Source organism: Scyliorhinus canicula, chromosome 6 (assembly GCF_902713615.1).
Source record: "Scyliorhinus canicula chromosome 6, sScyCan1.1, whole genome shotgun sequence".
Lineage (NCBI taxonomy): Eukaryota > Metazoa > Chordata > Chondrichthyes > Carcharhiniformes > Scyliorhinidae > Scyliorhinus > Scyliorhinus canicula.
In genome coordinates this window covers 98,381,456-98,407,392 of record NC_052151.1, presented here as the reverse complement: position 1 = coordinate 98,407,392, position 25,937 = coordinate 98,381,456, and the positions used below count along the sequence as shown (strand labels likewise).

Sequence of the window (25,937 nt, the reverse complement as noted above, 5' to 3'; positions counted from 1 at the left end):
TGAAGGAGGCTCCAGAATGAAGAAAAGCTGGATCGGGCTTGTTGGGGCCTATCAGGCAGGTTCCAATAGGCAGGTTGTGGGGTGAGGATGGGGGCATGTTTGGGAAGACAGACCGGAGCCTTCCAGCCGGGATTGCCCTTGCCACAAGGGGAGCTCTCTATTGATCACAGGTTCTAGATCAGGACCAAAGTGGTGCCCCACTATGCTGAGCTAACAGGAATCTACCAGGATATACCCGCTAGTCTTGCCATGTGACAAGTTCCTCCCTCGCTGCTGGTATGGGAACAGTTCATTAAGTGGCTCTCAATTCTGTTAAGAAACCCCCATAAATTCCCTACTGGCACCAACTGAATCAAGTGTATTCAGGATCTGTTCCCATCATCATGGTATTTTACCAGCGCTTCTTTGAACAGTGAGCGAAGCCCCAATCAGCCCGATAGAATCCTGCCCATGAGAACACCACCACCTACAAGCTCCGCTCCAAGTTCCAAACCACCATAACTCAGAAATATATCCGAGTTCATTGTCACTGGATCAAAATCCTGGGACTCATACAAAACAACACGAAAGATGTACCTACACCTGATGTACTCCAGCAGTTCAAGAAGGCAGCTCACCCCACTTTCTCTAGGGCAATTAGGGATGGGCAATAAATTTTGACCTTTTCAGTGATGCTTATGTCTCACAAAATAATTACTAAAAATGACACAAACTGATATCTACCATTTAATGATCACTATTAAATATCTCATTTGTGCTTCTTCGCATCATTAAATAAGGGACAATGAAAAATCATGGGGGCGGAGAATCGTCGTTCCCAGCCCGATCATGACTGGTGCCGCTCCAGCGATTCTCCGTCCGTCAATCACGCCTTTGCCAGAGGCCCTCCCAGTGATACTCCGATCCTGACTGGCCACGTTCCCGCTGGCATGGTTCTAACCACGTATGGCCGGTCGGGACTCAGTCCGCGGCCGCCCTGGTGGGTGCCGGGGGTATCCAGCACCAGGAAGGCCTTATGGGCAGGTGGGTCAGCGATTGGGCCGGTCTGATGCAGGGGCGCGGGGCCGATCGGAGAGATCTTTTTTCTTGATGATGGTCCGCAGTCCGAGTCCGCCATGGTACTTGGCGAGGCCGCCGCCGTGCGCATGCGCGGACTCCACAGCCAAAGCTGCATGAAGCTCCCTGAGTCCCTGCTGGCCCCTTGCTGGTAAGTGAATAGCTCTTTATTTTTTGCAGGAAACTGGGGAGTGAAATGCCAGCGTTTTTACGCCGGCATGGGGACAAAGCTCCGTTTTTGGAGAATTCAGCCTCATAAATTTACTAAGACAAATTAACAAACTAGAAGTAGCCTTTATTCCTCCAGAACTTCCCATACCAGCCTCCCCAAACAGGTGCCGGAATGTGGCGACTAGGGGCTTTTCACAGTAACTTAATTGAAGCCTACTCGTGACAATAAGCAATTTTCATTTCATTTCATTTCATTTTCAGAACTCTTATGTCACTTTTGAATTTCTTTCTGAGTGTTCCGCACTCAACTCACAATCTGATTGTGTTACCAAAGAGCATTTTCACTGAGTCAGTTGCCGCTATCGGTTCTCCTGTGCTGGCTGCTCGCACTGATTCTCCGCTATCAGTTCTCCTGTGCTCTCTGCTCTCACTGCGTCCCTGCTCTCTGTTCACCTGTGCTCTCTGCTCTCACTGCGTCTCTGCTATCAGTTCACCTGTGCTCTCTGCTCTCACTGTGTCCCTATTCTCAGTTCTCCTGTGCTCTCTGCTCTCTGTGTCCCTGCTATCCGTTCTCCAGTGCTCTCATCTCTCACTGTCGCACCGCTGTCAGTTCCTCTGTGCTCTGATCACTCTCACCAAATCTGCGCTGTCAGTTGTCTCACTCTCTCTGCTTTTACTGACTCATTGCCAGCAGTCCTCACATGTTATCTGTTGGCCTCTCACCTTGTTTTCTCTCACAATAGGCCACTCCACTCTCCAATCTTATTTGCCAATTTTTCTTCCCAGTGCATCTTTTTTTTAATCTCATGACTGACAGCCAGCTTGCTAACCGTCGTGATTGATGCATATAGCTTTGCACCAGTTAGAAAATTGTACAATGTGTGAACAAAAGGAATCAAATGAATCAAAAAGTGGCTCCTATGCAAGTACTTTTGCATTGAAATAAAATAAAAGGACTTGCACATCTGAGTCTGAACGGTCAATCGACTAGAGGATTCTCTTTGTAATGTAAGAAAGGATTCTCTGCAGTATTGTTCTCAGTAACCAGGCAAGACCTTTAAACCAGACGATTGTTCCCATCAATCCTAGAATCTGAGCTCCTGATTTCTCACTGAGAACCTGACAGGACTGTTATAAGACGGTTTCCTCCCACAGTCCAAAGATGTGCGGGTTAGGTGGATTGGCCATGCTAAATTGCCCGTAGTGTCCTAATAGTAAGGTTAAGGGGGGAGTTGTTGGGTTACGGATATAGGGTGGATACGTGGGTTTGAGTAGGGTGATCATTGCTCGGCACAACATTGAGGGCAGAAGGGCCTGTTCTGTGCTGTACTGTTCTATCTGTTCTATCTATCTATAAGACCACTTTGAATGGAGAGAATTTTCTGATGGACTGTATTCTGTTCCATCACTATTTTATCATTTCAGCAAAGAAAATTAGTAAGTGTTTACCAGCAGTGGTAAACACCAAGAAATAATTTTTGAAACTTACTGAGTATTTGCAGGTCAGACTAATCCAAAAATAGTTAATAAAAGTGAGAGAGAAAGTAAATTTAAACTTATCTACCTATCATTATCTTGCCCTCTTCAAAAGTCTCCTCAAGGTTGATTTCTCTGGGCACCTTTCCTAACTATTCAATTTTTCTTTGATTTGCCTTGGGGTGATTTCTACATTTAAGGTGTTATACAAATTGTTGTTAATGGTTAAAAAATTCTATAAAACCAAAAGGGGAGTATTTAAATCCAAATTTTAGTTGGTGATTCCACGTAAGATTAAGATTTCAAGTATCACCACGGCTGGGTAGTATATAGGATATACTGCCCCAGTACGTAAGGGTCAGTGACCATTTCTGAGTAACACTGAATGCATTAAGTGGATCGCCCAGAACTACATCAGCTATTTTGACATGATGTAGCAACAGTGCATTAGTGAGCTCAGTTCGCCATCTATGATGCATGTAAATTGTTTTTGCTATAAATGCTATCCCACTTGAATGAGTAGCATTAGTCAATATTACAGTTAACTATTGACCTCTAGAGTACAAACCGAGAGATTAGAGGCTGCCACCAGTCAAGGAAACGCAGCCAGCACCTCAATTGCAGGGGATTCAAATAGCATAATATAGTCGTCAACAACACATCCTGATGAACCTAGATCAGCAGCAGATATCTCCTTTAATGCCTTTGCTGTGATACCATTGTGTTCAAAGCCACTGCCACATCCCTTGAGCAGGTTTTAAATAATTGGACAAAATTTACTTTGACAGTAAATCACCACACATGCAATTGTTGTAAGATATTGCCTCACAATGTTTACTGAACTGTGCAAGCAAGAAATACTGGACTGTGGGAACAAGGAATACTGGATATTTATGAAGCCTGAGAATTCTATGTATCTCCTCATTAACCATTCCCCAAGTGAATTGAAATTAGCCATGACAAATCTTGAGCCAGCTGTTCCTTCACCAACCACACCATATGGTTATCCTCTCCACTGCTGATGCTACTGCTGTTGTCACATGCTCTGTTGCAGGCTGTTGTAAGTGGTTGGGTCAACCTAGCCATATTTTCTTCCTATTCAATGAGCCCCCATTACTGGGTTCAATGGCAGGCTTAGGGAGAGAGTATGGCAGGAGGCCCAGAAATCGGTTTCATGCCGGTGCAAATTTACAACGTGGGGTGGGATTCTCCCCTACACGGCGGGGTGGGGGGCAGGGTCCTGGTGCCGAGGAGTGGCGTGAACTATTCCGGTGCCGGGCCGCCCCAAAGGTGCGGAATCCTCCGCATCTTCAGGGGCTAGGCCCGCCCAGGAGTGGTTTGTGCCCTGCCAGCCAGCGGGAAAGGGACTTGGTGCCACGACAACCGGCACTGAAGGGCCTCTGCCGGCCGGAGGCACTTCATCCCCGCGCATGCGCAGAGGGCTTCGTTTCCGCACCGGCAACGGTGGACCGCTACAGTCGCCGGTGTGGAAGAATAGAGTGCCCCCATGGCACAGACGAATCGGTGGGCCCCGATCGCGGGCCAGGCCACCGTGGGAGCACCTCCTGGGGCCAGATCCCCCGCGCCTCCCCCAAGAACCCCGGAGGCTGCCCGCTCTACCAGGTCCTGCGGGGAAGGACCTACTCCAATATACACCGGCAGGACTGGCAAAAAACGGGTGGGACTTCAGCCCTTCGCGGGCCGGAGAATTCGAGTGGCCCCAGGGCCCATTGAGTCGCGCCGGTCCCCGCCATTCTCTGAGGCGAGCAGCGCGATTCACACCGGGACAATTTTTGGAGGGCGGGAGAATTCGGAGGACAGCGGGGGCGGGATTCACGGTGACCCCTGGCGATTCTCTAACCCGGCGGGGGGTCGAAGAATCCCACCCAGGATCTTCCGCCAGTGTCCACCATGGCAGGTCATAAAACTCACCAGAGGCCAGCTTAAACCTCATTTGCATCCCATCAATTGGATGCAAATGAAGGCCTACACCCCCACACCAGCGGGAAAACATGCTGAAAGACGTCTGGAATAAAGAACAAAGAACAAAGAAAATTACAGCACAGGAACAGGCCCTTCGGCCCTCCCAGCCTGCGCCGATCCAGATCCTTTATCTAAACCTGTCTCCTATTTTCCAAGGTCTACATCCCTCTGTTCCCCGCCCATTCATATATCTGTCTAGATGCATCTTAAATGATGCTATCGTGCCCGCCCTAACGCCTCCGCCTGCAAAGCGTTCCCGGCACCCACCACCCTCTGCGTAAAAAACTTTCCACGCACATCTCCCTTAAACTTTCCCCCTCTCACTTTGAAATTGTGACCCCTTGTAATTGACACCCCCAATTTTGGAAAAAGCGTGTTGCTATCCACCCTGTCCATACCTCTCATAATTTTGTAGACCTCAATCAGGTCCCCCCTCAACCTCCGTCTTTCCAATGAAAACAACCCTAATCTACTCGACCTTTCTTCATAGCTAGCACCCTCCATACCAGGCAACATCCTGGTGAACCTCCTCTGCACCCTCTCTAAAGCATCCACATCCTTTTGGTAATGTGGGGACCAGAACTGCACGCAGTATTCCAAATGTGGCCTAACCAAAGTCCTATACAACTGTAACATGACCTGCCGACTCTTGTACTCAATACCCCGTCCGATGAAGACAAGCATGCTGTATGCCTTCTTGACCACTCTATCAACCTGCGTTGCCACCTTCAGGGTACAATGGACCTGAACTCCCAGATCTCTCTGTACATCAATTTTCCCCAGGACTCTTCCATTGCCCATATAGTCCGCTCTTGAATTTGATCTTCCAAAATGCATCACCTCGCATTTGCCTGGATTGAACTCCATCTGCCATTTCTCTGCCCAACTCTCCAATCTATCTATATTTTGCTGTATTCTCCGACAGTCCTCCTCGCTATCTGCAACTCCACCAATCTTAGTATCATCTGCAAACTTGCTAATCAGACCACCTATACCTTCCTCCAGGTTATTTTTTATATCACAAACAACAGTGGTCCGAGTACGGATCCCTGTGGAACACCATTAGTCACCCTTCTCCATTTTGAGACACTCCCTTCCACCACTACTCTCTGTCTGCTGTTGCCCATCCAGTTCTTTATCCATCTAGCTGGTATACCCTGAACCCCATACGACTTCACTTTTTCTATCAACCTGCCATGGGAAACTTTATCAAATGCCTTACTGAAGTGCATGTATATGACATCTATAGCCCTTCCCTCATCAATTAACTTTGTCACTTCCTCAAAGAATTCTATTAGGTTTGTAAGACATGACCTTCCCTGCACAAAACCATGCTGCCTATCACTGATAAATCTATTTTCTTCCAGATGTGAATAGATTCTATCCCTCAGTATCTTCTCCAACAGTATGCCTACCCCTGATGTCAAGCTCACAGGTCTATAATTCCCTGGATTATCCCTGCTTCCCTTCTTAAACAAAGGAACAACATTAGCAATTCTCTAGTCCTCCGGGACATCACCCGTGCTCAAGGATGCTGCAAAGATATCTGTTAAGGCCCCAGCTATTTCGACCCTCGCTTCCCTCAGTAATCTGGGGTAGATCCCATCCAGTCCTGGGGACTTGTCCACCTTAATGTCTTTTAGAATATCCAAAACTTCCCCCTTCCATATGACAACTTGACCTCGAGTATTTAAACATCCATCCCTCGCCTCAACCTCCGTCCTGTCCCTCTCCTTGGTGAATACCGATGCAAAGTACTCATTAAGAATCTCACCCATTTCCTCTGACTCCACGCATAAATTCCCTTTTTTGTCTTTGAGTGGACCAATCCTTTCTCTAGTTACCCTCTTGCTCCTTATATACAAATAAAAGGCTTTGGGATTTTCCTTAACCCTGTTAGCCAAAGATATTTCATGACCCCTTTTAGCCCTCTTTATTGCGCATTTGAGATTCATCCTACTTTCCCGATATTCCTCCATAGCTTCATCAGTTTTGAGTTGCCTCGATCTTATGTATGCTTCCTTTTTCATCTGAGCTAGTCTCACAATTCCACCCGTCATCCATGGTTCCCTAATCTTGCCATTTCTATCCCCCATTTTCACAGGGACATGTCTGTCCTGCACTCTAATCAACCTTTCCTTAAAAGACTCCCACATTTCAAATGTGGATTTACCTTTAAACAGCTGCTCCCAATCCACATTCCCTAGCTCCTGCCGAATTTTGTTATACTCTGCCTTTCCCCAATTTAGCACTCTTCCTTTAGGCCCACTCTCGTCCTTGTCCATGTGTATTCTAAAACTTACGGAATTGTGATCGCTATTCCCAAAGTAATCACCGACTGAAACTTCAACCACCTGGCCGGGATCGTTCCCCAATACCAGGTCCAATATGGCCCCTTCCCGAGTTGGACTATTTACATACTGCTCTAAAAAAACTCTCTTGGATGCTCCTTACAAACTCTGCTCCATCTACGCCTCCAACACTACACGAATCCCATTCAATGTTGGGGAAGGTAAAATCTCCCATCACAACCACCCTATTGCTCCTACATTTTTCTATAATCTGTCTGCATATTTGTACCTCTAATTCATGCTCGCTTTTGGGAGGCCTGTAGTAAAGTCCCAACAATGTTACTGCACCCTTCCTATTTCTTAGCTCCACCCATATTGCCTCAGTGCTCGAATCCTCCATAGTGTCCTCCTTAATCACAGCTGTGATATCATCTCTGATTAGTAATGCAACTCCTCCACCCCTTCTACCTCCCTCTCTATCCCTCCTGAAGCATCTATACCCTGGGATATTCAGTTGCCAGTCCTGCCCTTCCCTCAACCAAGTCTCAGTAATACCAATAACATCATATTCCCAGGTACTAATCCAAGCCCTAAATTCATCTGCCTTACCTGCTACACTTCTCGGATTAAAACAAATGCACCTCAGACCACCTGTCCCTTTGCATTCATCATCTCTTCCCTGTCTACTCTTCCCCTTAGTCACATCGAGTTTATTATCTAGTACCTTACTGGCTTTAGTTGCTGCCTCTTTACTGACCTCTAACTTCCTAATCTGGTTCCCATCCCCCTGCCACATTAGTTTAAAACCTCCCCAACAGTGTTAGCAAAAGCACCCCCTAGGACATTGGTTCCAGTCCTGCCCAGGTGTAGACCATCCGGTTTGTAATGGTCCCACCGCCCCCCAGAACCGGTCCCAATGTCCCAGAAATCTGAACCCCTCCCTCCTGCACCATCTCTCAAGCCACGTATTCATACTGACTATTCTTGAATTTCTACTCTGGCTGTCCCGTGGCACTGGTAGCAATCTTGAGATTACTACCTTTGAGGTCCTACTTTTTAACTTATCTCCTAACTCCCTAAATTCTGATTGTAGGACCTCATCCCGTTTTTTGCCTATATCGTTGGTGCCTATATGCACCACGACAACTGGCTGTTCACCCTCCCCCTTCAGTATGTCCTGCAGCCGATCTGAGACATCCCTGACCCGTGCACCCGGGAGGCAACATACCATTCGGGAGTCTCGTTTTCGACCACAGAAACGCCTGTCTACTCCCCTTAGGATTGAATCCCCTATGACTATAGCCCTGCCAGTCTTTTTCACGCCCTTCTGTGCAGCAGAGCCAGCCACGGTGCCATGAGCCTGGCTACTACTGCCTTCCCCTGGTGAGTCATCTCCCCCAACAGTATCGAAAACGGTATACCTGTTTTGTAGGGAGATGACTGCAGGGGACACCTGTGCTGCCCTCCTGCTCTTTCTCTGCCTTTTGGTCACCCATTCCCTGTCTCCCTCATCAATCCTAATCTGCAGTGTGATCGACTCACTGAACGTGCTATCCACAACCTCCTCAGCATCGCGGATGCTCCTAAGTGAGTCGATCCGCAGCTCCTGAGCCGTCATGCAGTCTAACAGGATCTGCAGCTGGACACACTTCCCGAAAATGAAGGAGTCAGAGGCATCGGCCACGTCCCTGAACTTCCACAATGAGCACGAGGAGCATAACACGGGTCTGGGAGATCCTGCCATTTTTACCCTTTACCTTAACTGACTACAAAATATCCTATCAAATAATTAATAAGTATGGAGATCACCTGCAATCCTGGACCACCACAGTAGTAGGTTAGGGGTGCATCTGCAGGAGGACCTTCCCGATTAGCTGTCCTAGAGGGTGCCCATCTTCCAGCCTCAGAATATTCCCAGAGATCGATCTTCATTTTCACATGGTCCACCTTCTTTCTTCATTGGTGGGTGAGTGTCATTGGACGCCTTCCCAGTGTGGCCTCCAGGCACAACAGCAGACTATGCGCCATCCAGGTCTCCCCCACCATGGAATATAGCACAAAACATCTGAGTACATAATTAATTAGGTAGGGACCGGAGGACTTGATAAATTTTCCCATCGGCCACCACAGCGGGAAACACTCCATTTTCCCACCCCGCCACTGAGCTTCAAAATGGGACAATTCCAACCAATATTTTTAGATCAAATAACTATCTAATGCAGACTTGGGGCGTGAGTAAAACTGGTGGTTAGTAGATTGGCCACCCATTACACTCTGGATGGAAAAGGAAAATAATGTGTGGTGTAACTTGAACAGCTGATCAAATATCACCAGCATTAATCCCCATAAAGTTGCAGGTTTCACTGCTGGTGTTAAAACTAAAGGGAAGTACAACTTGACCCCAATCGTCTTGAAACTGACAATTTTCTGTTTTCAATAAAGCGACAACAACAGTTCAAGTGATTAACCGGCTCTCGGGAGGCGGATCAGTCACTGAAGTATTTTAAGGTGACTGTGTGCTTCCATTTTAAAGTAATGTTTTATTTTTAGCACTTATGTGCCAGCAGCTGAGAGGGAGGGAGTAAGTATTTGCAGCACTGCTCAGGGGCCAGAAGGACCTAGAGTGTTTCTTTCCCATCCACCAGTTCCTCCACCTCCTTACCTCACTAACTTTGTGCTCTTTTATCCTGCAATTTTACACCATCTATATATGCGAGGAAACTTCTTCTTGAATTGTTGGCAAGTTATCCGTATATTTGAAGCCCTGCTGCCCTCTCAGTGACAGATTTCCACACTTGTTAGCGTTCAGCACTGAGGGATTGCCCTCCTGGAGCGGCAGCTGGAAAGTGTGCGGGAGCAGGTGAATCCACAGGGTCAGCACTGGGGGTGACTGTGAGGTCCCTGAGTCAGGTCTCATGAGATGCAAGACTGCATGAGCAGAGTGGGAGATTCTGACAAAGGATGGTTCCCAGCCTCATAAGGGCAAAAGGCCCTTAACGGGGGAGGTCAAGTGCAGGCACAATGAAACCCCACACTCAAACTGCACTTTGAAACCTGGGGGCACAAGCTGTCTAGAAGCTCAAGGCCACTGATATGGAGGCCAGGCTGTCAGGGATTGTGTATTGTTGGCTGGCTATTCAAGTTGGAAGCCTTGTTTAATCTGCAACCCATGAGAGCTGGGGGAATCAGGATGCCATCCAAGGATGAAGTTGATTATAAATTGCAGTCTTCACATGCATCAGTTATGCATCACCTGCCACAAGGGGCAGCCAGTTGCCTAATCAGCTCCCTGACCCTCCTTGATGAGTAAATTGTGCCAAGTTAGTCAGCATTTCAATGCATGAGTATGGCACTGATAGTCACCCAATTGTTAACCTTTTGTAAGCATAACCTCCAGGCCTGATGGGTTTTCATAACTTCTTGAAGGCATTTCCCGCCTTTTACTGGGACCTACTCAAAGCCTGGAGTACGGTTGCCTCTCACCGCAGCTCTCCCCTGTCTGGAGCGGTGGCTGTCATCAGGGAGCCCGTGCTCAGGAATCCGCACCTCCACCAATTACCATTTTGGGTGGTTGGAGGATTGACTGGCTGTGGCTGCCGAGATGATCAGCTGGGTGTCCCTCGAGGGGGATCATGTGGTGTCCACTGGCACCATCGAGGTCTCCCATGCCCACTGCACACTTCAGAGACTAGAATGACTTATTGACCCTTTCAATCACATTTTAGTTTGTTGATCTAAGTTTCATTTGTGATTTATTTTTGTTTCAGACAGTATCTCTTTTACTTTGTCCATCAGTTCTTTTAAATTAGTTTAATTGTTTTATGCTAAATAGTTGGTTCCACACAAAAGAGTTGGAAGCCTAGCCCCCAAGCATTGAACTCCAAGTTTAACACTCACGTTTCCATAACAGAGAGATAATGTATTCTGGTCTGGTCGCCTCATTATAGGAAGGACGTGGAAGCTTTGGAACGGGTGCAGAGGAGATTTACCAGGATGTTGCCTGGTATGGAGGGAAAATCTTATGAGGAAAGGCTGATGGACTTGAGGTTGTTTTCGTTAGAGAGAAGAAGGTTAAGAGGTGACTTAATAGAGGCATACAAAATGATCAGAGGGTTAGATAGGGTGGACAACGAGAGCCTTCTCCCGCGGATGGAAGTGGCTAGCACGAGGGGACATAGCCTTAAATTGAGGGGTAATAGATATAGGACAGAGGTCAGAGGTGTGTTTTTTACGCAAAGAGTGGTGAGGCCGTGGAATGCCCTACCTGCAACAGTAGTGAACTCGCCAACATTGAGGGCATTTAAAAGTTTATTGGATAAGCATATGGATGATAAGGGCATAGTGTAGATTAGATGGCCTTTAGTTTTTTTCCATGTCGGTGCAACATTGAGGGCTGAAGGGCCTGTACTGCGCTGTATCGTTCTATGTTCTATGTTCTATGTATATGTGGCTCCAAATGTAACGCATTATGGTAAAGGTGCTCACCAGTCACTCCATTCAGGATAGGCCCGGTGGCACTGTCTCTTTCCCTCGTGAGGTTAGAACGCAGATCTATTGAATACACTCACCCGCCCTCACTCCTCACCCTTGAGGGAAGGAATGCAGCCCACTGAGATTCTCAAGGGTCCAAGTGTTTCATTCAGGTGGAGTTAAGAGGGGAAACTGTGTGGAAGTGACTATTGTGTGACGGGGAGGGAGTGAGGCTGAGTGGAAATGCACTCACATAGTGGGATATGCATAGGGTGGATGTCCCAGATCCCAAGAGGGCTGTGGATCAGTACATTGTCAGGCCTCCTCATCACTCATTTTGATGTTGTCTTTCCTTCTGTTTTTGATTCGGGACATTGAGCCAGTCAAGTTAGCAATATTTTTGATTGTTATCGAACAGCAGCATAACATCAATGTGCCGCTGCGTATGGCAGGACAAGTGCCCTGCAGAGGAAGGGGGTGCAAAGGTGGGATCCTCCAGGATTGGGCCACAGATGTCAGAGCCTCGGAGGTGACACTGCCGGCTACTTCTATACCACCGTAGAACTTCCTACCTCCGGAGGTCAGAAGTCCAGTGCCGGAGAAGATTACATTTGTCCCAGGGGACTGTGCTCCGCCTATGTTAGGTGGTTCAAGAGTTGGCACCACATGGACTGGGAGGTCACCCATTGCCTGAGGCACTGAAAAGCACTGCTGCTCTTAACTTCTGTGCCAGTGGCTGGTTTCAGGGCTGCACTGGAGACCTGTGCAGGATCTCCCAGTCAGCTGCACACGTGCATAAATGCACGCTATTTGTGAGGGCCTACATATACATTAACTTGGACCATGACCAGGTGAGCCAGGGCCTTGAACTTCCTGTGCATAGCAGGTAGGCCCTAGGTATAGGGTGTCATCAACTGCACCCATGTAGCTCTATGTTTCCGATGACGATATGGGGCACCATTGTGAACCACAAAGGATACAACTTCCACAATGTCCATCTGTGACCTTGCAATGCTAATTATGCAGGTGTGTGTCAATTTCCCAGGGAGCGTCATGACAGTTAGATCTTGGGACACTCACAGATCGCAGCCGTTTTTGAGGGAGAGCAGCGACTGGAGGGATGGCTCCTCGAGGATAGGGGGTACCCACTCAGGAGGTGGCTGATAATGTCAGCGCGGAGGACACAAATCCCCACTGAGACTCAATACAATGAAACTCGTGCATCAATGCATGCGCTGGTCGAGCAGACGATAGGCCTGCTCAAGATACGGTTCTGGTGCCTGCACCAGTCTGTGGAAGCCCTCCAACACAGCCTCCAGAGGGCGTACCACATCATAATGGTCTGCTGCGCTCTGCACAACCTGGCATTGCAGCAGGACAAGCAGCTGGAGAGGAGGAGATGGAGGAGCACCACATCTCCTCAGATGAGGAAGATGTCGAGGAAGGCAACCCGCGTAGGAGTCAAAGGAAGGATCTCAGATGATGGTCAGGGCCCGCATAGGGCACAGTGCTAGAGATGTCCTCATAGCCTCTCCATTTGGGACAAACAGGACTAACCTGTGAAGACATCTCTCACCATGGGGTCTGACATACTCGCACTGCGACAGTGCCTCTGGGAGGTTATCGGGATGGTGGCTATATTCATGGGCAGGGTGTTAAAATGGTTGGCTGGATGCTGCAGGGGGATAATCTTGACTTGCAGTGAGGAGGAAGCAATGCTCATCATATCCTCAATGAAATGTCTGACTCTTGCCTGACAGAGAGCTGAACGTGATAGAGGGCCAGAGAAGCAGAATGACACATCTCAATGGCTCAATAGCTGATTTAGAAGCATTAAAGGGGAATGGCTAACACAAATGTCTGCTTTTTCCATTCTCGTCCCATTCCCATCAAATGCCATATTCAGCAATCATTCATTTCAAGAAGGACCCAATTTTTGGATCATCGACTAAGGTGAAAATGGGAATTTCTCCTGTTTTTCAAAACCAAGGTGGAAATCTTTGCCATTACCAATAAAATAGTGATTATTAGTCATGCGTCAGTCAATTCTGTTAAAGAACTGATTTATCTAAGTGACTATTGGAATGTGCTTAAATATGATCCTGTTGGCTATAGCTGATTATTGTGGTGCTAATAGCTTCATTTAAATGCAATTCTATTTTCTTTTATAATGTTCAGATGCTCACGGAAATATGTTGAGGGAACTAAATTCCCAGCTTCAAAGAATGGTCTATGAAAAGTAAAAATTAACCAATATACATTTTGATTCCCCATCCTAGAGCAACATTTTCTGTGCAAGTATTTTCATTTGAATTGATTTATGCACAAATATATTTGGTGAGTTAGTTGAACATAATGGGATATTCCGAGGATAGGTAAACACAGAGGAAGTATGAAAACAATTTGATTAGTATTGCAGTATACTCATTCTATACAATCACTTCCTGAATTATTTATTTCTGTAAAAGCAATGTCTTGTCACATACCTATTACTACATGTTTCTCCTGGGGAATATCCAATTACGAATTTGAAGTATTTTGCCTTCAAAATATAATTATAACATACAAAAGAATAGAAAAACTTTGACAAGATTATATTTTCTACAAAATGCAGTGATTTGATTCACAAATATGAATAACATTTTACACTGAAAATCTCTGCACGTTAATGAAACAACTAGAAAACATCTATACCTGCAGACCCTCAATAGCCAGTCGAAGCATACTCGGGGTTAGTTTAGAGGCTTGCTTGAACGTGAAGTTGCTCCAGTCTATGATCAAAATAAATCCATTCACTTGAAGTTCTGGGTCTTCAATCATTGCTTCCAATGATAGCAGTATGGCACGCAAAATATCTATTAATGTGTACCTGTAAACAGAGACTCTGTCATTAGCAATCGGAACTTTTTAAAGCAATGAATAGCAAAGCCAAAGGACTGTGATAATTTGGTTAACTATAGCGTTTGGAGCTAATATTCACCAATATTATCAATTATCATACTCTGTGGGCAACCAAAATACTAATTTAGCCAAAATAGTAACAAAGAACTGAATCTGCACCAAATCGAAATGGGACCGGTGTACTTGCAGGGAGGTTTGCTAGTACGTTGTGTAGGGTTTAAACTAATTTGGTCGGGGGGCTGGGATCCTGAGAGAAGTTACAGCAGGGATAGATACACAGCCAAAATTAGAAGAGACATCAAGTGAGTCAGGAAAAAATAGAATGTCTAGACCAGTTAAGTCACAAGGGAGTTTGGGAAGGTTGGATGGTATTTATTTTAATGCAAGGAGTCTGACGAACAAGGCAGATGAATTGAGGGCACAAATTATAACATGGGGGTATGATGTGATTGTTGTCACTGAGAAATGGTTGAGAGAGGGGCAGGATTGGCAGCTCATTATTCCAGGATACAGGGGAGTGAATTCTCCGTCTCCCCAGCGGGTTTCTCGGTGGTACGCTGTCACTAGCAGCGGGATTATCCATTCCAGTGGCTGGTCAATGGGATTTCTCATTGTAGCCACTCCATGCCACCGGGAAACCCAATGGATGGGGGTGCACTCTCAGTGAAACACACAATCCCACCAGCAAAGAATTTATCCCAGGACCTTCAGGCGAGATAGGGAAGAAGGTAAAAGAGGAGAGGTGTCGCAATTTTGATCAAGGAATCAATTACAGCAGTAAGGAGGGACAACATCTTAGATGGTTCCTCAGCTGAAGACATATGGATAGAACTTAAAAACCAAATAAGGGCAATCTCATTGCTGGGAATGTTCTATAGACCCTCTAACAGTGCAAGAGAAATAGAAGTGCAGGTATTTATACTACTATTAGAACATAGAACAGTATAGCACAGAACAGGCCCTTCGGCCCTCGATGTTGTGCCGAGCATTTTGCGAAACCAAGATCAAGCTACCCCACTCCCTGTCATTCTGGTGTGCTCCATGTGCCTATCCAATAACCGTTTGAAAGTTCCTGAAGTGTGTCCGACTCCACTATTGCCGCCGCCGAATTCGCATTCGGCGACTGGGCGGAGAGTCCCTTCTGACACCGAAATCGGGAGCAGTGCCTGTTTTCAGATGCTTCGTCCTCTTCAAAATGGCATCATCGGTGAGTCAGCCGCACGCCTTTGGAAGGCCCTCGCCTGATGCTCTGCCCCCGGGTGCTCCGGTTTCCTCCCACAAATCCCGAAAGACGTGCTGTGAGGTAATTTGGACATTCTGAATTCTCCCTCTGTGTACCCGACCAGGCACCAGAATGTGGTGACTAGGGGCTTTTCACAGTAACTTCATTGCAGTGTTAATGTAAGCCTACTTGTGACACCAGTAATGATTATTATTAATATCTGTGCTGTAAATCTCTACGACTCTGAGAGAAAACCTTCTTGGTATGCTAATTGGTTTATTTAGCTAACAACAACCTACATTCGAAGTGTGTTATGTTATTGGGCTAGTAATCCAGAAGTCTGGACTAATAATCACAGGCCCCACATTAGTAGTGGACTTCACTTTAGCTTGAAAAAAATTAAATAAAATCTGGAATAAAAACACAGCATCAATAGTTGATGAGGATGATGATCATGAAGGTAATGGATTCAATTATAAACCCAATGGGTTCATCAATGTATAAAACAAATTACTGCGGATGCTGGAATCTGAACCAAAGAGAAAATACTGGAAAATCTCGGCAGGTCTGGCAGCATCTGTAGGGAGAGAAAATAGCTAACGTTTTGAGTCCGATGACTCTTTGTCAAAGCTAACAGGCAGAGAAAGTGGGAAATATTTATACTGTGGAGTGAGAATGAAAGATGAGTCATAGCCACAGATACCCAGGGAAACTGGGTGCTAATGGCCACAGATACCAAGGGGAAAGAGTGCTAATGGCAGTCCCCAGAGAGGACAAAAGATGTGAAAGGCCAAACAGCAGAGAAACTAACATCAGAGGGTAAACTGTGGCATATGTAGATATGGGAGAAGAGAATGGGGAAGCAAAGGAGAAGAAGGGTAAGGAAAGGTGGATAAGATGGGGGGGGGGGGGTGGGGGGGGGGGGGAGTTACATATATATAAAGAAAGACAAGAGAGAAAGAAATGGTAAAAGACGGTTAAAATGAAATGGGTTCATCAATGCCCTTCAGTGAAGAAAACCTGCCGTCTTTAGCTAATCTGTGAGTCCAGACCCACAGCAATGCAGTTGATTCTTAACTGCCCTCTGACATAATGGGCTAATGCATCAAACTGATACAAAAGTAGTATAAAAATAAAACTGTCCCCAGCTGTAACCTAGGGATCACACTCAGGTATAACAAATGCACATCCAACCCTGTTGACCCTGACAAATTTTTCTCATTACTGTTGGGGATTTGTGCCAAAGTTGGGAGGGCTGTGCCACAGACTAGGCAAGTAACTACATCAATAAGAGGTGCACAGTCAGTGAGGGGAGACTGAGTGAGGCAGAGACCAAGTGAGTATATCTGGGAATTTAATTCAAAGTGTGAATTCGGTGCATAGGGGAAATATGTGCTTTAGGTAAGGTTTACTGCAAGAGTGTGTAGAGTGGGGAGTTTGGTGAAGAATAGGGAGGAGGTGCCTTTTTTTCCGACAGTGTTTCCAGCTCCATTATTAGATTTCCACATTGGTACAGGAAAGGAGCAGGCAAATCAGTAATTGGTATAGTATTGTAAAGTTTACTGGCAGGTTTGGGAGGTTTATAGCTGAAGTAATTAGCAATCATTAATTAATTGGGCAGCATGGCGGCATAGCGGTTAGTACTACTGCTTCACAGCTCCAGGAACCCGGGATCAATTCCGGCCTCAGTTGACTGTCTGTGTGGAGTTTGCACTTTCTCCCCATGTCTGCATGGATTTCCTCCAGGTCCTCTGGTTTCCTCTCACGGTCCAAAGATGTGCAGGTTAGGTGGATTGGCCATGGTAAATTTCCCTTAGCGTCCAAAAGTTTAGCTGGGGTTACTGCGTTACGGGAATAGGGTGGAGGAGTGGGCTTAAGTAGCGTGCTCTCTCCAAAGGCTGGTGCAGACTCAATGGGCTGAATGGCCTCCTTCTACACTGTAAATTCTATTTTACTCTATTATATTCTGCTCTATTTTATCCTATTCTAATGAACACATATTGAAGAAGGCAGAGCAGATGAAGTATCACCATTGCAGGATGTGGGAGATTCTGAGTACCAGTGTGATCTAGGGCTAACACATCTGCAGTAAGTATTTGCAGCTGCAGGAACTTCGACTCCGAGTTCTTGAGTTGGAGGCTGAGCGGCAGACACTCCCGCATATTAGGAAAGGGCAGAGATTACCAGAAATGTTTCCACACTATATTCCATCTGCCACGTTCTTGCCCACTCACTAAATCTGTTCAAATCCTCGTGCAGCTGATTTACGTCTTCCTCAGAACACTTTATTCCACGAGGCATCCTTCAGGATAGGGTGTGAAGATACAAATTAGGAGCAGTAAGCCATTCAACCTCATGAGCCTGCTCCACCATTAAGTAAAATAATGGCTGACCTGCTTGTACCCCAAATTCTTCAACTCCACATTCCTGTCTGCCCCGGTAACCTTTAACCCCTTGTTAATCAAGAATCTATCTAGCTCTGCCTTAAAAATATTCCAAGGTTCTGCTTCCACTGCCTTTTGAGGAAGAGAATTCCAAGCACTCATGACCTTCTCAGAGAAATAATTTCTCCTCATCTCTGTCTGAAATGAGCAGCCCCTTATTTTTAAATAGTGCCCCCTAGTTCTAGGTTCTCCCATAAGAGGAAACATCCTCCCCATCCACCCTGTCAAGACCCCTCAGGATCTTAAAGGTTTTAATCAAGACACCTCTTACTCTTCTAAACCCAAGGGGGTGCAAACCTAACCTCTCCAACCTTTCTTTGTAAGATAACCTGTCATTCCTGGAATTAGTCCAGTAAACATTCTCAGAACGTCTTCATCTTGCCTTACATAAGGAGACCAATACTGTACACAAACTCCAGATTTGGTCTCGCCAAGAAGACCTTGCACATTTGAAGTAGAATCTCCTTACTTTTGTACTCAGTTCCCCTCCGTAATAAACAATAACATGCTATTAACTTACCACATTACTTGCTGTACTTGCATACCAACCTTTTGTGATTCATGCACTCAGACACCCGGACCCCTCTGCACCTCAGAGCTCTGCAATCTCTCACCATTTAAGATAGGTGGGAATATGTGTTCTGAGGAAGACGTAAATCAGCTGCACGAGGATTTGAACAGACTTAGTGAGTGGGCAAGAACGTGGCAGATGGAATATAGTGTGGAAACATTTCTGGTAATCCATTTTGGTAGGAGGAATAGATCTGCAGAGTATACCCTAAATAGGAAGAAGTTAGAAAGTGTAGCTATGCAAATGTGCCTGGATGTTCCTGTGTATAAGAAGGCTAGCATGCAACTGCAGCAAGATAATGGAAGGCTAATGGAATGTTCACTGAGCTCACTGGGCTAAATCGCTGGCTTTTAAAGCAGACCAAGCAGGCCAGCAGCACGGTTCGATTCCTGTACCAGCCTCCCCGGACAGGCGCTGGAATGTGGCGACTAGGGGCTTTTCACAGTAACTTCATTGAAGCCTACTCGTGACAATAAGCAATTTTCATTTTTCATTTCATTCATTTCATTTTCATTTCATTTTCATTTCAATAGGATTTGAGTACAGGAGTAGTGAGGGCAATTGCTTCAATTGTACAGGAGCTTGGTTCGACTGCACCCGGAGCACTGTGTGCAGTTTTGGTCCCCTTACCTCAAAAAATACGTTATTGCCACAGAGAGAGTGCAATGAAGGTTCAGCAGAGATTGGGGAAACTGGGCCTGTCTTCTCTAGAGTTTGGTAGAATGAGAGGTGATCTCATTGAAACCTACAAAATACTTAAAGGAATGGAAAGGGTAGATGCAGGTGATTTTCAAAATAAGGAGGGATGCCACTCAGGACGGAGATGAGGAAACATTTCTTGACATAGAGGGTTGTGAATCTTTAGAATGTTCTACTCCAGGGGGCTGTGAATGTTCAGTCATTGAGTATGTTTAAACTAGAGATTGATATATTTCTGATTAACAATAATGTAAAGGGTTCTGTGGATAGTGTGTGTATGGCATAGCAGGCTTGACATGCTGAATGGCCTACTCCTGTTCCTATTGAGATAATGAACTTTTTTTCTTATTCTTCCTTTCAAAATGGACAATTTCACATTGTACTCCATTTGCCAGATTTTACCCCGCTCACTTAACCTATCTATGTCCTTTTGTAGCCTTCTTACGTCTTCTTCACAATTTACTTTCCTATCCATCTTCGTGTTGTCAGCAAATCTTGCAACCACGCCTTCAGTTCCTTCATCCAAGTCATTTATACAAATTGTAAAAAGCTGAGGCCCCAGCACTGATCCCCGTGGCACATCACTAATCACATCTTGCCAACTAAAATAAGACACATTTATGCCAACTCTTCTGTTCCCTGTTAACCAGCCAATCTTCTGATTTGTTCAGTGGCCAGAGACAGAGGGTGCAACTGCAAGTGAAGCAGGTAAGGGACCCAAATGGCAAGAGTGCGGGAACCTCACCTTGTGCATTGTCCAACAGGTTTGAGATTTTTTTTCAGCTTGTTTGAATGAGAGTGGGGTTTGCAGGTGGATGATCTAACTGGCCATGACATTGTGGTATAGGAAGCCATTCAAGCGGGGGAATTATAATAAATGTAGTGCTCAGGGCTGGAGAGGAACTTGCAGTGGGAGCACGAGGACCCAGTCATCATTGTCCAAGTAAGTACCAAGGACATAGGCAGCATGAGGAGCTTGGGAACAAACTAGTAAACAGAACTTCAGAAGGTCAATCTCTGGATTATTCCCTGAACCACGTGTAAATTGGTATATGACATTTCAGGTCAGGGAGATGAATGTGTGGCTCAAAGGCTAGTGTGGGAGGAGTGGGTTCCAGTTCATGGGGCACTGGTACCAATGGTGGAGAGAGTGGGATCTGTACCGTTGGGATAGTTTACACCTGAACCGTGCTGAGTCCCGTGTTCTTGTGAGCTGCATAACTACGGAAGTAAAGAGAGTTTTAAACCAAATAGTGGGGGCAAGGGATCACATTTGGGAGGATGTGATAAATTAAGAGTAGAGATAATGCAAAAGGAAAATGTATTATTATGGGAAATGCAAAACAGACTGTGACAGGAACAGATAGATAGAACAAATCTAACAGTAAATGAACAGATGAGACTAGAGGTTAGAAAATAGAATAAAAGGATAAAACTAAAGGGTTTGGGATGTCATCTGAGGCCCTCCCCCAATGTTCCAATGGGCCGACTTCCCGACGGCGTCGGTCGAGTGTCCACCCAATTTTCAGGGACCTTGTGTGGCGTTTGCAGACTGCCGTTCCACTGGCAGAGAGGGGCTGGGGAGACTGGTGGGGAATGGTCCAGGGCTGGCGAGAGAGGTTGTCAGGGGCACTATCTGGCAGGCTGGGTCCCTGCTGTGATGGCTGCCATGTACATGCGCGGCCATGGACCCAGCCATTCTGCATCCATATCTGCAGGTAGGGGCTTTATGTGGTGCAGCTGTTAGCCCCCAATCGGGCGGAGTATCGGTGCGGGGGCAGCACCGACTTTTTGGTCGTAAAGCCAGGCACTTCCTCCAGACATAGCAACAAAATCGGAGAATCCAGCGCTCTGTCTCTGATTTCACAAAGCATTTGAAATGTTTCCGATGAGTTGAGAGCATAACATAGAAATAAATACGGTTTGACAGCCATGTCAGAGACAGGGCTGCAGAAGGGCATGGATTGGGACCTGAATATTAAAACCTGCGGGACATTGAGGAAGGAAAGTTCATAGAACTTTGTCAGAATAGTTTCTTAGAATGGCATGTGCTGGAACCAATCAGAGAACTGGCTATACTGGATCTGGTATTGTGCAAGGAGATGCAATGAATTAATGATCTCATAGTCAAGGTATCCCTCGGAAACAGCGACTATAATGATATTAAATTTTACATTCAGTTTGAGAGAGGAGTGGATCGTAGACTATGGGTTAGACCTTCCTACTGTTCGAGATCTTCCGGTCCCACTGAGGGCAAACCCCACTGTGGGTTTTGCAGTGGCGTGGGGTGGATTCAATGGGAAATCCCATTGGCAGCGTCGGGACCACAAGATCCCATCACCAGTCAATGGCGGCCGTCTCTTGCCGTCGAGAAACACACCACGGGGAGGCCAAAGAATCTCGCCCTTTGCTTTTAAACGTATGAGGGTATGAAGGCAGAGCTGACTAAAGCAAATTGGTAAATTATGTTGAGTGACAAGTCAATAGAGAAGCAGTGGAAAAACATTTCAAGGGGTATTTCAGAATGCTCAGAATAGGTGCATTCCAATAAGTAAGGAAAAGTCCTAGGGGTGGAAACATAATCCTTGATTAACGAGAAAGGTTAAAGATAATATCAAACTGAAAGAAAAAAACATTTAATTAATAATAACAATTGTGTATTGTCACAAGTAGGCTTCAATGAAGTTACTGTGAAAAGCTCCTAGTCACCACATTCCACCGTCTGATCAGGGAGGCTGGTACGGTAATAGAACCCGCGCTGCTGGTCTTGTTCTGCATCACAAGCCAGCTGTTTAATTGTGAAAAGATTGGTGGAAGGCCAGGAGATTGGACAGGATATCAGGAAAAGCAAAGAATGACTGAAAGATTAATGAGGGAAAAATTAGAGTGTGAGAGAAAGCTGGCCAGAAATATAAAAACAGATAGTAAGAGTTTCTGTAAATATTTTCCAAAAAAATGAGTCAATAAAGTCAGGGTTGATCCTACAGAAAGAGAGTCTGGAGTATTGACCGTGGAAAAGGAGATGGCAGATGAATTAAGCAGGTATTTTGCATCAGTCTTCATTATAAAAGACAAAAGTAACATCCCAGAAGCAGCTACAAACCAGGAAAGGAAAGGGAGGGAGGAAGGCAGTTCAATTACAATCACCAAAGAAGTGGTACTGAGTAAATTGTTGGAGCTGCGGGCTGACAAGTGCTTGAGTTATGATGCACCTCATCCTATAGCCTTAAAAGAATTGACAAGTGAGATAGTTGATGCATTTGTTTTAATGTTCCAATTTGGGGAAATTTGGGGATTTGGGGAAAGCCCTATTAGATTGGAAGATAGCAAACATAACTCCATTATTTAAAAAGGGAACGAGACAAAAAGTGGGAAAAAATAGGCCAGTTAGCTTAATGTCTGTCATAGTGGAAAACGTTAGAAGCTATTATTAAAGAAGTTATAACAGGGAATTTGTGTATGTTTAAGGTAATCAGGCACAATCAACATGGTTTTGTGGAAGGGAAATCATGTTGGAGGGATAGAATGGTTGCTAAATCTGCTGATGATACAATGATAGGAAAGTAAGTTGTGAGTAGGAGATAAGGAGGCTACAATAATATACAGATAGGTTAAGCAGTGGACAAAGATCTGGCAAAAAGATTATAATGTAAGAAAAATGTGAATTTGTACATTTTGGCAGGAAGAATAAAAGAAGGTTATTATCTAAATGGTGAGAGATTGAAAGTGATCTGGATATCTTTGCATGAATTGCAAACGGCTAGTATGCAGGTACAGCAAGTAATTAGGAAAGCGAGCAGAATGTTCTCATTTATTGCAAAGGGAATTGAATACAAAAATAGGGAGGTAATGCTTCAGTTATACAGAGCACTAATGAGACCACATTTGAAGTACTGTGTACAATATTAGTCTCCTTATTTAAGGAAGGATGTAAATGTGTTAGAAAGATTTTAGAGAAGGTTAACAAGACTAACACCTGAAATGGGTGGGTTGTCTTATGGGAAAAGATTAGACAGGCTAGGCTTGAATCCACTTACTAGAAGAGTAGGAGGTGACTTAATTGAAATGTAGAAGATCATGAGGGGTGTTGATAGGGTGGACATGGAGGGGATGTTTCCTCTTGTGGGAGAATCTAGAACTAGGGGTGACGGTTTAAAAATAAGGGGTTGCCCATCTAAAACGGAGGTGAGGTAGAATACTTTCTCTCGGAGAGTTGTGAGTCTTTGGAACTCTCTTCTTGCAAAGGTGATGGAAGCAGAATCTTTGAATATTTTGAAGCCAGATGTGGATTGAGTCTTGATAAGCAAGGGGGTGGTAGGTTATCATGGGTAAATAGGATTCAGATTTGTGTTACTCTGAGATCAGTCATGATCTTATTAAATATCGGAACAGGTTCAAGGGGCCAAATGGCCAACTCCAATTCCTTGTTTACTTGCATGTATAACAATGCTGTGAAGTATCTTCACTACCTGGAGTACACTGGTTCAAGAAGGCAGCTGTTCAACTTCTCAAGAATAATGAGCGAACGCTTTTCCAGCAATGCTCACATGAATACACAAATACTAATGTGCAGTAGATCTTTATTTATGGGACCGACCTGTAAAGAATGGCTGTGGCTTATCTCTGCTTACCAACAGTCACTGCACTTCTATGTCATTCATTGTATGCAAAGCATTAATTACATTGAATGACATAGCATATTTCACAAAGAAATTTGGCTTAACTAGGCTGTGTTACTGTTTACCATGCCATGTGTTTCCTTCCATTGTATCTCATCTCAGCCTTTCAGAATAGCTAGTCCTTTCCTTTCCATGTACTGAATGATCTGTTGAGCTGCTTGCAGAAAAATACTTTTCACTGTACCTTGGTACATGTGACAATAAACAAATCCAATCCAATGTATTCATTGTCTCCATCCATCAAGTGTAATATTCAATGAAAGACCTTGGAACAAACAGTATCAAAATAAATTTTCATTTGGAACGGCATGGGTTAATCAAAGACAGCTAGCATGGCATTGTTAAAGGCAAATTGTGTCTGACTAACTTGATTAAGTTCTTAGACAAAGTAGCAGTGAAGCTTGCTCAAGGAAGTGCAATAGATGTCACTTGCAGAGACTTCCAAAAGACATTGAACAAAGTGCCAGATAAGAGATTGTTTAAGAAGATGGAAGCCCATGAAATTTAAGGGGAAACTGGTATACTGGTATATGGATGAAAATTAACTCAGTGACAGGAAGCAGAGGAGGATGGATTTCTGTCTGGGAGGTGGTTTGCAGTGGTGTTTGTGGAGGTCAGTTTTGGGTCCATTACTAATTTCAGTTTTTATCTATAGCCTAAATTTGGGTGTTGAAGATGATACAAAAATTGGCAATGCAGCAGACAGTGAAGATGACAAGTGTGGACTTCAGGATGAAATAGACAGAATGGTTAAATGGGCAGAAGTATGATAAATGGAGTCCATTGTGGAGAAGTGTGGAGTGGTGTACTTTGATATGGAAAGACAGTAGTATACATGAATTTGAAAAGTGTAGGTGAGCAGAGAGACCTTGGTGTCCATTTACATGAATCATCAAAGGTACAGGGGTACAATGGTAAGGTGGTTATAAAAGCATATGAGTTATTTGGGTTTATAAATAGAGGCACAGAACATAAAAGCAAAGAGATAATGTTAGAGCTTTATAAATCACTGGTTAGGTCACAATTAGAGTATTATGGACAATTCAGGGCACCAAACTTCAAGAAAGATATAAAGTTGTGAGATAGGGTACAGAAGAGAATTACCATGATGTTACCAGAGATTAAGTAGTTCAGGTATGAAGAGAGTTTGGAAAAGTTACAATTATTCTTGGAACAGATAAAATTGAGAGGTGAAATATTCATGGTTTTGATAAAGTAAATAGAGAAAAGCTACTCCTTATAATGAGCAGGTCAATAGTAACATTATGGTGGGGCAGGCAATAAACAAAGATGGGGGGTTTTAATCTACATTTCAATTGGTTTAACCAGGTCGGTCAAGGCAGTCTTGAGGAGGAGTTTATAGGATGTATCTGCGATAGTTTCCTAGAACAGTATAGAATCATAGAATTTACAGTGCAGAAGGAGGCCATTCGGCCCATTGAGTCTGCACCAGCTCTTGGAAAGAGCACCCTCCCAAGGTCAACACCTCCACCCTATCCCCATAACCCAGTAACCCCACCCAACACTAAGGGCAATTTTGGACACTAAGTTTCAATTTAGCATGGCCAATCCATCTAACCTGCACATCTTTGTGACTGTGGGAGGGAACCGGAGCACCCAGAGGAAACCCACGCACACTCGGGGAGGATCTGCAGACTCCGCACAGACAGTGACCCAAGTCAGAATCGAACCTGGGACCCTGGAGCTGTGAAGCGTTTGTGCTATCCACAATGTTACCGTGCTGGGAGCAAAGATTTATGGTGGAACAGTTGAGGAACAGTGGAGAACCTTCCAAGCGATTTTTCACAGTGCTCAGCAAAAGTTTATACCAACAAAAAGGAAGGACGGTAGAAAGAGGGAAAATCAACCGTGGATATCTCAGGAAATAAGGGAGAGTATCAAGTTGAAGGAAAAAGCATACTAAGTGGCATAGATTAGTGGGAGACTAGAGGACTGGGAAATCTTTAGGGGGCA

The 25,937-nt window shown here is 45.1% G+C and overlaps 1 protein-coding gene across 2 annotated transcripts in view; it reads right to left on the bottom strand.

Annotated features, from left to right (window-relative positions):
* clvs2 (clavesin 2) overlaps nt 1-25,937 on the bottom strand; it is a 130,777-nt gene that overhangs the window by 96,281 nt on the left and 8,559 nt on the right. For both annotated transcript variants that reach the window (XM_038799720.1, XM_038799722.1), the window contains exon 2: nt 14,142-14,316. In XM_038799720.1, the coding sequence (XP_038655648.1) occupies nt 14,142-14,316 (175 nt within the window). The remainder of the gene's footprint in view (nt 1-14,141; nt 14,317-25,937) is intronic.